This window comes from Ylistrum balloti, unplaced genomic scaffold (assembly GCF_031769215.1).
Source record: "Ylistrum balloti isolate Yb309-2 unplaced genomic scaffold, AGI_CSIRO_Ybal_v1 Utg370234, whole genome shotgun sequence".
In the NCBI taxonomy this organism is placed as follows: domain Eukaryota; kingdom Metazoa; phylum Mollusca; class Bivalvia; order Pectinida; family Pectinidae; genus Ylistrum; species Ylistrum balloti.
Window position 1 is genome coordinate 490,501 of NW_026782192.1, and position 13,464 is coordinate 503,964.

Genomic DNA, 13,464 nt, shown 5'->3' on the forward strand with positions numbered 1-13,464 from the left:
GCTCAAGCAGGAATTTGTGCTCCAGCCTTATGTCTTGTTTAAGTTAAATATTAATAAATAAGGCTGGTTTTGCGGAAGATTTCAAAACAGCTTTGAAGGGACTTCAAGTCTTAGCTATATTCAAGGTTTAAATTTGACATTTGTATTATTTTATATAATTTAGGTGAATTATAAAAAAGTTTGCTTGAGCATGAGAATGGTTTCATGAATACAGGCCCAGGTACTTTTCTTCTTCGGTGTTGGAATGAAGGAACGTATGTAATATTTACATACACTAAATAAAAATCTCAATGTTTGTATTAATAATGGTATCAGAAAATAACAGTGATCTGTCTTCTAGTAATGAAACTGAAATGACACATAACAAATATGTTTCCCCCGGTACTGAATTGATTGGATTTTTCTACCAGCATGTAACACTTTGTTTATATCTGAAGTATAATGCCATATCGTTTGTTATCAAAAGTATCTATTTAATTAGCAAATGAAATGCGAGATTGTTTCTTGCACTATTGTTCTATCTTGATAAATCAATGCTGAAAATTAAAGAACTTCGACTAACAGAACAAATCAAATTGCAAAAACAAACAAAAACAGAAAACAAAAATGAATTGATGTTCCCCATAACAATTCACTAAATCTTCAACTACCGAAAATATGACTGAAACAAAAATGTTGTTGTACGATACCAACAAAGACTAGATAAGAAAACGATTACATTTTGTCTTTCAGATATCATTTTACCTTCTAGAAATAGTCTACAATATGTAGAATGATTTGCTAATTTATATGGGTTGACCGAGAATACGTAGATAATATCGTTGTTACTTATTACTTCCTTAATTATGATATCGAATGTTCCTTTGGTTAATGGAAACATGATTTAAATGGCATTTGAAATCTTTATTCGTGTAAATAGTTAACTGCTATTATAGTGAGTAGACCTTCGTTATCAAAATTTAAATTTCTATTGATTGAAATACAATAAAGACAAGATGTGATATGATAACTGGTAACTCAAAATTGATAGACTTAAATGAAAAACATTTGTTATCAAAAATAGAAATTAAAATTATTAAAATTTCTATTGATTTAAATACGTTCGAGACAAAATGTGATATTATAAGAGGTGATTTAAAATTGATAGACTTAAATCAGAATATTGTTTATTACTTTTAAGCATTTAGAAATGGAAATAGATACCCATTTTATGAATGCATGTTTATGCTAGTATTTTAATTAAATCAAACTTGTGTTGATTAACTGAAAACAATTGGTGATATTATGAAAATCTGAAATCTGGTTTACTACGGCTAATCACTATAAATGGAGAAAGTTTATGCAATGAAATGTCAATAGTAAATACTTTTAGAAAATGAGAATTAAGATGGTAATTAGAATCATCAGAATACCACGTGTATATACAACGTAACGTGTCGGTCAATATTTCTACTAAAGGGCTGAAGATATCTGACAACTTTTTATATGAACACAAATTGATGTATAGCGGGTGGTTATATTTGAATTTTATTTTCACAAAACAAAAATCCGTGAAAGCGAATATTTCTATATATGATGGAGTCTTGTTATCATAAATCATAACCATAGAGATCCCAACAATATTACACAAGCAAAAGCTTATATAGACACTTTGTTCATTCATTCGTAATAACATTACTTCTATTCCTCAGAAAAAAATAAAATCAAAACCGACCACAGTATATTCGTAGTTTAACCGTGAAAATCTGTCTATTGTTCATAGTTTGCCCTAGTTTTATAAAATTTGAGTTTGGATTATGATTATGTCGATATGTTGGTATTTTCTTGATCTGTTTTTTACCTCAGTAATTCAAGGAAGGGAGACAATCTGAATCTCCGTGTCAGATAGATTTCATGTTCCATAGAGTTTGTTGAGTTAGGTTGTAAACAACAAATGACGCGGGAACTATTATTATCAGTTATCCGTCCAAAACAGAAAACAAAATGATTCAACACTAAGCAGTGACACTCTGAAATGAAACACAAACACCACCATTTGGTAGATATTAGATATTGGTAACGTTCGTTTTGGGAACCACTAAAATAGCTGAATATAATGTAAAAATAAAGGAAAGAAACATGAAAAATGAGTAATTTGTCGATAAACGAATAAAGGGCCGGGAAACTGATACTAACTGATCATACGGAACGAGGACACGTCACATAAACCAAGTACTTACTACCATATCAACTAAACTGAATTGACCATCGGTCAACACGGGACGAAGAACCCTCCAAAAGGCACGTTTTCTAATAATTAACCGAGATATTTTGATTTTTAATTCTTGTGGCCTTTATTTTAATCAAAACAACGTATCATTACAGAAAGTCATCACATACAACTCATTTTAATATTCTTAGAAAGTTTATCGTAATTCTGTCGTTTGGACGAGTGGGTCAATATTTAGATAGATATGTACTACTTTAATTCCTTTTGTCGTCGACGTTTACGACACAGCTACATATAATTATATGGGTTATATAAGAACGTAAGTTATATCTACAACACTATAGATAATAGGTAATCCTCAGGTAGAGATATTTCCTACTGTTTCTGCACAATAAAAATTAACCATGTTATCAGATAATGATCTTTCATTTTTAGAGTTGGAAGCACCAGTACTTCCCTGTAATCTCTGACTGTGTCCTTACCTGTACTGTAAGATTCTACCTGTCCTTCCCTGTAATGTCTGACTGTACCTGTCCTTCCCTGTAATGTCTGACTGTACCTGTCCTTCCCTGTAATGTCTGACTGTACCTGTCCTTCCCTGTAATGTCTGACTGTACCTGTCCTTCCCTGTAATGTCTGACTGTACCTGTCCTTCCCTGTAATGTCTGACTGTACCTGTCCTTCCCTGTAATGTCTGACTGTACCTGTCCTTCCCTAAAATGTCTGACTGTACCTGTCCTTCCCTGTAATGTCTGACTGTACATATCCTTCCCTGTAATGTCTGACTGTACATATCCTTCCCTGTAATGTCTGGCTGTACCTGTCCTTCCCTGTAATGTCTGACTGTACATATCCTTCCCTGTAATGTCTGACTGTACCTGTCCTTCCCTGTAATGTCTTACTGTACCTGTCTGACTATACCTGTCCTTCCCTATAATGTCTGACTGTACCTGTCCTTCCCTGTAATGTCTTACTGTACCTGTCCTTCCCTATAATGTCTGGCTGTACCTGTCCTTCTCTGTAATGTCTGACTGTACCTGTCCTATAATGTCTGACTGTACCTGTCCTTCCCTGTAATGTCTTACTGTACCTGTCCTTCCCTGTAATGTCTGACTGTACCTTTCCTATAATGTCTGACTGTACCTTCCCTATAATGTCTGAGTGTATATGTCCTTCCCTATAATGTCTGGCTGTACTTGTCCTTCCCTGTAATGTCTGACTGTACCTGTCCTTCCCTGTAATGTCTGACTGTACCTGTCCTATAATGTCTGACTGTACCTGTCCTTCCCTGTAATGTCTGACTGTACCTGTCCTTCCCTGTAATGTCTGACTGTACATGTCCTTCCCTATAATGTATGAATGTACCTGTCCTCCCCTGTAATATCTGACTGTACCTGTCCTTCCCTGTAATGTCTGACTGTACCTTTCCTATAATGTCTGACTGTACCTTCCCTATAATGTCTGAGTGTATATGTCCTTCCCTATAATGTCTGGCTGTACCTGTCCTTCCCTGTAATGTCTGACTGTACATGTCCTTCCCTATAATGTATGAATGTACCTGTCCTCCCCTGTAATATCTGACTGTACCTGTCCTCCCCTGTAATGCCTGACTGTACCTGTCCTTCCCTATAATGTCTGACTGTACCTGTCCTTCCCTATAATGTCTTACTGTACCTGCCCTTCCATGTAATGTCAGACTGTACCTGTCCTTCCCTGTAATGTCTGACTGTACCTTTCCTATAATGTCTTACTGTACCTTCCCTATAATGTCTTAGTGTATATGTCCTTCCCTATAATGTCTGGCTGTACCTGTCCTTCCCTGTAATGTCTGACTGTACCTTTCCTTCCCTGTAATGTCTGACTGTACCTGTCCTTCCCTGTAATGTCTGACTGTACCTGTCCTTCCCTGTAATGTCTGACTGTACCTGCCCTTCCCGGTAATGTCTGACTGTACCTGTCCTTCCCTGTAATGACTGACTGTACCTGTCCTTCCCTGTAATGACTGACTGTACCTGTCCTTCCCTGTAATGTCTGACTGTACCTGTCCTTCCCTGTAATGTCTGACTGTACCTTCCCTGTAATGTCTGACTGTACCTGTCCTTCCCTGTAATGACTGACTGTACCTTCCCTATAATGTCTGACTGTACCTGTCCTTCCCTATAATGTCTGACTGTACCTTTTATATAATGTCTGACAGTACCTGTCCTTCCCTGTAATGTCTGACTGTACCTGTCCTTCCCTGTAATGTCTAACTGTACCTGTCCTTCCCTTTAATGTCTGACAGTACCTGTCCTTCCCTGTAATGTCTGACTGTACCTGTCCTTCCCTGTAATGTCTGACTGTACCTGTCCTTCCCTATAATGTCTGACTGTACCTTTTATATAATGTCTGACAGTACCTGTCCTTCCCTGTAATGTCTGACTGTACCTGTCCTTCCCTGTAATGTCTAACTGTACCTGTCCTTCCCTTTAATGTCTGACTGTACCTGTCCTTCCCTTTAATGTCTGACTCTACCTGTCCTTCCCTATAATATCTTACTGTACCTGTCCTTCCCTATAATGTCTGACTCTACCTGTCCTTCCCTATAATGTCTTACTGTACCTGTCCTTCCCTAAAATGTCTGACTCTACCTGTCCTTCCCTATAATATCTTACTGTACTTGTCCTTCCCTATAATGTCTGACTCTACCTGTCCTTCCCTATAATGTCTTACTGTACCTGTCCTTCCCTGTAATGTCTGGCTGTACCTGTCATTCTCTGTAATGTCTGACTGTACCTGTCCTTCCCTGTAATGTCTGACTGTACCTGTCCTTCCCTGTAATGTCTGACTGTACCTGTCCTTCCCTGTAATGTCTGAGTGTACCTGTCCTTCCCTATATTGTCTGACTGAACCTGTCCTTCCCTGTAATGTCTGACTGTACCTGTCCTTCCCTGTAATGTCTGACTGTACCTGTCCTTCCCTGTAATGTCTGAGTGTACCTGTCCTTCCCTATATTGTCTGACTGTACCTGTCCTTCCCTGTAATGTCTGACTGTACCTGGCCCTCCCTGTAATGTCAGACTGTACATATCCTTCCCTGTAATGTCTTACTGTACCTGTCCTTCCCTGTAATGTCTTACTGTACCTGTCCTTCCCTATAATGTCTGACTGTACCTGTCCTTCCCTGTAATGTCTGACTGTACCTGGCCTTCCCTGTAATGTCAGACTGTACATATCCTTCCCTGTAATGTCAGACTGTTCATGTCCTTCCCTGTAATGTCTGACTGTACTTGGCCTTCCCTGTAATGTCAGACTGTACATATCCTTCCCTGTAATGTCAGACTGTACATGTCCTTCCGTATAATGTTTGGCTGTATCTGTTCTATGGATTTGAAGATCTGAGAGAAACTTTTTATGATTACACATAGAAATACCGCCGAATGTTTACTTTTTCAGAAACACAATCGATTTTCTATAGAATGCCTATATATGTTACCCTAATTCAGATAAACTGTGTGTCAATATGTAATTTCGATATATTTGTCTATCTGAGAACATTGCATTGTCCGTTTAGTAGACCCGTTATATTACATTCATCTCGAAAGTTTTAAAACGAATACCTAGGTCTGTCCTTCAAGCCTTGTATTTTTGTGTGTATAACAATAGGCTGTAATATGAAATAGTATTAGTTTATCAAGCCAACAAGTGATATTCCACTTGTTATCATCCGTGAAAAACAATAACTTATTAACGTTCTATTTATAGCTGTTTTTCCTGTTTAAGTGTAAGATATCTCGTTATATTTGGATCGGTTTGTTTCACATTAAGGTTTCTGTTCATGGTAAATCATAACGACATAGAGATTTGAAAAAAAAATGTAGACTGTTAAAAACGTGTTTACATTTTCTTCTGTTGTGTATACAGCGTGTAAAGTATCTAGATTTCAGGTAGAAACTTGTTTCTTTTCTTATTTTGTACAATTGATAATTTGTATTAAAAAATGCAATTATTTTAATTAAAAAGTCATCAAACGATTATATTTTCGTGATAAAAGGAACTTATGTTAATTTTTCACATTGTTTCAATTACAAAGTCTACGAACTTTTTATATTTATTTTCCACAATGTTTCTATTTTAAAGTCTATGGAAGAACTCGACCTTATCTAAATCTTTCTATTCCTTTAAGGTGAAAGAAAACTTTATTATTAGTGATTCGGTTTCAATTAATTTGAGAACGTAAGCAGTTCCACTTGGCATTATGCAATCCGTCCAAACGGCCCCTTTGTTTCGTTTCCATATATACACTGTGTTGACTACCAGAGAGGGATATAGTTGATCCAAATCTGGACATAGGCATTGACCAGTAAGCAGTTCTGGATTAACACTAAGTAATGAAAAATCTTTAGAAATCAGAGCAGGGTTTATCTTAAGTATTAGCTAATTCTGTTGAACCACCGAGAGCGGTAAGCGAAGCGTGATCTGACGACTTAGTACCAACGCTTTCGTATAAAAGTCCGAGGTGCCCCGCACAACACAACAGTACGGAGTAAATACACGACACATTCACACGGTTTAGAACGACAGACAGCGCCAACTAACAAAATGAGGGAAATCGTACATATGCAGGCTGGCCAGTGCGGCAACCAGATCGGAGCCAAAGTACGTATTTACCAGTATATCTTTCCTCAATTAACACAAAGTTTATTCTTTGTAACGATCAGTATAGTCAATGTATACATGTCATGTTGTATAGTTTACAAGGACTTGTAAGTTTTCAAAAGATTTGAAACTAATTACCAGTAACTAGTAGAATCTTCAAAGGTTATTTCATTATTTCAATAATATCAGTGAAAAGAAATGACGATATCAAAGCTGTGTTTGATCTTCATTGTTTAAATGTGAAGAAAGAGAAATAGAAATATGTTTATTTCTATCAATTACACAACAACAAATTTCAATATCACATGTGTTGATTTTTAGTTCTGGGAGGTTATTTCTGATGAACACGGAATTGACCCCACCGGTACATACCACGGAGATTCTGACCTTCAGTTGGAGAGGATCAACGTGTACTACAATGAAGCCACAGGTAACACATTTAAGATTAAGAAGTGCGATAAAAAGATCAAAAGAAAAGTCAGGAATTAAACATTGACTGTAGTTTTCTGACGATAAGCCTGTATGTTTGTGATAGAATTTACCGTAGAATTTCGACAAAATCATTACTGTTACAAATAAGGCAGTCACCAGTGTGTGTATATCTATGGATTGTCTGCTGAAAAATAGGAAACGGTTAACAAAAAGGCATTAACCTTCAAATTGACAGATAAGTAAAACAAATACAAAAAAGTAATAATATTTCAAAATCAGATAACGCACTTTGATTAAGATATCTACTAAGAGTTATCATTAGTAAGTGGATTGGGACACACAGTTTGGATTTAACTATTGTTAAAGTAGACAAACTCCTGACATGAATACTTGACAAAACTCTAAAATATATGTAAATGATATCAGTCATGTCATCCGCCGAAAATCCACATGTTGATGTTTGTTGCTTTTACAGGAGGCAAATATGTTCCCCGAGCTGTCTTGGTTGATCTGGAGCCCGGAACCATGGACTCCGTCAGATCTGGTCCTTTCGGACAAATCTTCAGACCAGACAACTTTGTGTTCGGACAGAGTGGTGCTGGAAACAATTGGGCTAAGGGACATTACACAGAAGGTGCTGAGCTCGTAGACTCTGTTCTTGATGTTGTTCGTAAAGAATCAGAGAGCTGTGATTGTCTTCAGGGATTCCAGCTTACACATTCTCTTGGTGGCGGTACCGGCTCTGGAATGGGAACACTCCTCATCTCCAAAATCCGTGAAGAATACCCCGACAGGATCATGAACACCTTCTCTGTTGTACCATCACCCAAGGTAAATATAATTATGAACGACATGGCCAATTTTTGTTTAACCATTGTTGATATTTTATTATTTTGAAACTGATTTATATTCTAATATTACTCCTTTACCTTTTCGAAAAACATATTGAGAATGTTTCCAGTCAAATATGTTCACTTGAAAATACTATTTAATATCTTGATATTTTTCAGGTATCAGACACCGTTGTCGAACCATACAACGCTACCCTCTCCGTCCACCAACTTGTTGAGAACACAGATGAAACCTACTGTATCGACAACGAGGCTCTTTACGACATCTGCTTCCGTACTCTCAAGCTGACCACACCCACATACGGTGACTTGAACCATCTCGTCTCCGCCACCATGTCCGGAGTCACCACCTGTCTCCGATTCCCTGGTCAACTGAACGCCGATCTCCGTAAATTGGCTGTCAACATGGTTCCCTTCCCCCGTCTCCACTTCTTCATGCCTGGTTTCGCTCCTCTTACATCTCGTGGTAGCCAGCAGTACAGGGCTCTTACCGTCCCAGAGCTGACCCAACAGATGTTCGACGCCAAGAACATGATGGCTGCCTGTGATCCTCGCCATGGACGTTACCTGACCGTCGCTACCATGTTCCGTGGACGTATGTCCATGAAGGAAGTTGATGAGCAGCTCTTGAACGTCCAGAACAAGAACAGCAGCTACTTCGTTGAATGGATCCCCAACAACGTGAAGACCGCTGTCTGTGACATCCCACCACGTGGTCTTAAGATGTCTGCTACCTTTGTTGGTAACAGCACCGCCATCCAGGAGCTCTTCAAGCGTATCTCCGAACAGTTCACCGCTATGTTCCGTCGTAAGGCTTTCTTGCATTGGTACACTGGTGAGGGTATGGACGAGATGGAGTTCACAGAGGCCGAATCCAACATGAACGACTTGGTGTCCGAGTACCAACAGTACCAGGATGCCACCGCCGAGGAGGAGGGAGAGTTCGAGGAGGAAGAGGGAGAAGAAGAAGCTTAGATACCCGAAACTCTGGAACTCTATAGACCTGATTTCAAAGCTTGGTTATAACATCTAGTCAAAACTTTCGTCAGAATTTTGATCTCCGGATTGAATATATTTTGTTATGTTTAAGAAAAGATTTTGAAATAATGGCGATTTGATTTACAAGCCTGGATTAAAAAATGTGCAAAAATATAGTGTTTTTGTTTCTGTTTAAGATTGAAGACTTTAATCCTCTTTTATAGCAATTAACTTCATGTTGAGAACGTTTAATGAACTAAACTACTCTGAAATGATCCTAAAAGTTTGATTGTTGATATTTTTATTGGTTTTGGAATATTTAATTGTTGAATAATCAACTCTAGGGTCATTTCCGTTAAAGTTCAATAATCAGCTCTAGGGTCATTTCCGTTAAAATTCAATAATCAGCTCTAGGGTCATTTCCGTTAAAGTTCAATAATCAGCTCTAGGGTCATTTCCGTTAAAGTTCAATAATCAGCTCTAGGGTCATTTCCGTTAAAGTTCAATAATCAGCTCTAGGGTCATTTCCGTTAAAGTTATTATCATGCTGTTCTCATATATTTAACTTAAAATTAAAGCTCTGTTCATATTGAAAACAAGATCAATTGACATGTACTACACATTTTAGTGACCTGGTTTACCTCAATCCTGTGACCTTGTTACAGAGATCAAGTTTAACACGTTTGACTTCTAACACAGTGAATTATATTGGACAGTACAGAGGAAAAATGACCTACCTGCAAATTTTCAAAATAGATTCAAACTCAATGTAAATTATCTATCACGTGTTATGTATTGATTTATCAAAACATTGCTATCTGTCTATATGTTTTAGTATCTAATATATACACAGATTTATATCGACCAAAATAATCACTATAAAAACTTCAAAATCAAAAAAGAAATCACTCAATTCCAATCAAGATTATTGACTGTCATTTGTCTTTTACATGTTATTTTATACATTCAAAATCTGACACAAATGAATTTAAATCAAATTCAGATAGCGGAAAGCACCAAAGTTTCCCGATATAACAGGAAATCTGCCTAACTTGTCATTTCCTGTTTTATTTTGTTTCGTTGTTTTTAAATCATCAATTATATGGGTTTTTAAACCATTAATATAAATGTTTAACATGTTTACTGTAATTATAAAGACAAACATGAGTTTTTGATTCTAAATGAAAGCTCGAAGAAATATTTTGCATTTTACCCAGTCAAGTCGGAAATTATAAATCTTTTTTTATGAGAGAAGTGTCAGCCACTCAGCTTTTCAAGGATGTTTACATGTTCATTTTCTTGTTTCTTTTCAATGTCTTTGACTGTTACAAAATATACATTGACGTATGACCATCGTGTTCTCACTAGAAGTAAACTTAAAACTGTTACAAAATATATATTTACGTATGACCATCGTGTTCTCACTAGAAGTAAACTTAAGACTGTTACAAATTTTATTTTTTTGACATACGTACGCTTCATTCACATAATTATATAAAGTGGAAAATCTACTGATTTCAATACGACAACTAAGCATCGTTCTGATATGTCGATTAACAATTTATAATATATCATGAAAGTACAATGATGATAACAGTACTACGGAGTAGATAGCGATTGACATCACTGTATTGGTGGTATAAGGTTTCATTCAGGTCATAATTTCTTTCGTCATGTTGTTTCATTCAGTAGTCGGACCCATGTAATGTATTACCCCCTGCCTATCGTGACGTAGGGGTTAGTTAATGAAATGACGTCACATCTTTACAGATTACATTGTGACGTCACAATAAAGACCAATGTGGCCAGTAGAACTACAAGTGAGACATTAAGTAGGTATGTTTATTTACTAAACTGTTTGACAACGTTATAAGAAGGATCAGATTTTTTTTAAATTTCATATTTGATTTATAAAACTTCATTTTAAACTTTAGCCAAGGACTCGTTAGCAATCTTAGACTCATATACCACATGTATGAAATGGAAATTCGTGAGAAAAGATCATATGTAGATATAAAAATGTGAACATATATTGATTTCAGTCTATCCTATAGCCGGTGGGAGTATCTTTGGTAATTTTGGTCTTTAATTTGTTTACCATCTCGTCACACTATTTTCGACCTTAGTGTACACAGGATTTAGTACAGTCAAAAAAGCTTGTCAATTTCCTTACCGTCCCGAACACTAGTGCCAGTACACTTCATACTGGTCATCTGCCTTATGACGGTGGCCATGTAGTCATCGAAACTTCACACACCAATATTCTAATGGTTTTGTTTTTAAAAAAAACTTCTACCCGGCGGGAGTGTGATGTTGACGATCAAAAATGTCGGGCGGGACATTTCTGATCGTCAACCTCACACTCCCGCCGGACATTTCTGATCATCAGCCTCACACTCCAGCTGTACATTCCTCACCGTCAACCTCACACTCCCGCCGGACCTCACACTCCCGCCAGACATTCCTCACCGTCAACCTCACACTCCCGGCGGACCTCACACTACCGCCAGACTTTCCTCATCGTCAACCTCACACTCCCGCCAGACATTCCTCATCGTCAACCTCACACTCCCGCCAGACATTCCTCATCGTCAACCTCACACTCCCGCCGGACCTCACACTACCGCCAGACATTCCTCATCGTCAACCTCACACTCCCGCCAGACATTCCTCATCGTCAACCTCACACTCCCGCCAGACATTCCTCATCGTCAACCTCACACTCCCGCCAGACATTCCACATCGTCAACCTCACACTTCCGCCGGACCTCACACTCCCGCCAGACATTCCTCATCGTCAACCTCACACTCCCGCCGGACCTCACACTCCAGCTGGACATTCCCCATCGTCAACCTCATACTCCCGCCTGACATTTCTAATCATCAGCCTCACACTCTAGCTGGACATTCTTCACCGTCAACCTCACACTCCCGGTAGGTGTGGGTGGGGGTGGGGGTGTGGGTGGGGGGGTGGGGGGGGGGGGGGGTGTTGGAGGGGGGGGTTGCGTGTGTCTGTGAGAGTGTGTGTGTGTCTGTGTGTGTCTGTGTGAAAAACACTATAGTGACACAATAAATAATTTATGTCCCGAAATTTTCGTTAATGCTTGATGTTTATTTTGTAATAAACATGATATCGAACAACGTCATAGGATAAGTATATCACGAGGTGTCTGTCAACCTTACACACTCCCTTCTGGGGTAGCTGTGCTTTCTAATTAATTAGTTGGGGAAGTATTCTACAGTAGATAACGATAAAAAAAAGAGGTAAAAACATGATTCATCAGGTCAAATGTTGAAATAATTTAAAATACATTAGACGTAATTGAATATCGCATTAATGATAGCACAAAGGTGAAGGTGAATATCGTAAAACATATTAATCCTCTTACATATATATTATACACTACCACACGTACAGCAACTATTGTATGTGGTGTAAAACTTCATAAGTAGATTTAGATAAGGGGTTTATTTCGGACGTACCTCTTTGGTTTATTTTCTGGTTGGACTCATAATTTCTAATCCAAATAAAGTCGGATTAAAACAGCTTTCTATAAGCCTGTATTAGGAACAATCGATATCGGTGAAACTGTTTGTTAGAACTATTGTGTTGGTCTGGAGTCACATTAGAAGTTTATACAAATGTACTGAAGGACTGCATGTCTCTCTACTCTGAGACTATCACAGCTCAGTGTCTTCAATTGTAATCGATATTAATGTTCCGTTAGACACTAATAGTAGATAAAAGTGTTTTTGTCTGCCGCGTGTAGACAGAAACGTCTCCACTCTCATACCCTTACCCTCAGCCAATCACGACCCTCTATCCCAATCCCTACCCCCACCCCGACTCTCTGCCCCAAACGTCTATCCTTACCTTCACTCCGACCTCAAAGATCCCCCACCCCCTCTTCCAGTTATATACCTATAGCGGGTTCTGGGCGCCCCACCCCCTCTTCCAATTATATACCTATAATGGGTTCTGCCCCCTCCCCCTTCCAATTATATACCTATAATGGGTTCTGGGCGCCCCACCCCCTCTTCCAGTTATATACCTATAATGGGTTCTGCCCCCCCTTCCAGTTATATACCTATAATGGGTTCTGCCCCCCCCCTTCCAGTTATATACCTATAATGGGTTCTGCCCCCCCTTCCAGTTATATACCTATAACGGGTTCTGCCCCCCACCCCCGCTTCCAGTTATATACCTATAACGGGTTCTGCTCCCCCACCCCCCTTCCAGTTATATACCTATAATGGGTTCTGCCCCCCTTCCAGTTATATACCTATAACCCCCCAACCCCCCCATCCCCCTTTCCAGTTATATACCTATAACGGGTTCTGCCCCCAACCCCAACCC

General features: G+C 38.5%; 2 protein-coding genes across 2 annotated transcripts; both read left to right on the forward strand.

Moving 5' to 3' along the window:
- The first annotated feature begins 6,756 nt into the window (after nt 1-6,756).
- LOC132552062 (tubulin beta chain-like) lies at nt 6,757-9,170 on the forward strand. Its single transcript, XM_060216203.1, has 4 exons — nt 6,757-6,846; nt 7,168-7,276; nt 7,754-8,109; nt 8,289-9,170. Exons 1-4 carry the CDS (start codon nt 6,790-6,792, stop codon nt 9,102-9,104), a joined length of 1,338 nt encoding a protein of 445 aa, XP_060072186.1. The 5' UTR covers nt 6,757-6,789; the 3' UTR covers nt 9,105-9,170.
- A 2,263-nt stretch (nt 9,171-11,433) lies between these two features.
- LOC132552077 (uncharacterized) lies at nt 11,434-12,045 on the forward strand. The gene has a single exon (XM_060216220.1). It carries the CDS (start codon nt 11,434-11,436, stop codon nt 12,043-12,045), a length of 612 nt encoding a protein of 203 aa, XP_060072203.1.
- Nucleotides 12,046-13,464: the final 1,419 nt, after the last annotated feature.

Bases quoted from the DNA above. Each gene is read 5' to 3' on its own strand.
- LOC132552062 (XM_060216203.1), top strand. From the start codon at position 6,790: ATGAGGGAAATCGTACATATGCAGGCTGGCCAGTGCGGCAACCAGATC. The intron at 6,847-7,167 runs GTACGTATTTAC...GTTGATTTTTAG, and splicing joins GCAACCAGATCGGAGCCAAA to TTCTGGGAGGTTATTTCTGA. The intron at 7,277-7,753 runs GTAACACATTTA...TTGCTTTTACAG, and splicing joins GTACTACAATGAAGCCACAG to GAGGCAAATATGTTCCCCGA.
- LOC132552077 (XM_060216220.1), top strand. From the start codon at position 11,434: ATGTCGGGCGGGACATTTCTGATCGTCAACCTCACACTCCCGCCGGAC.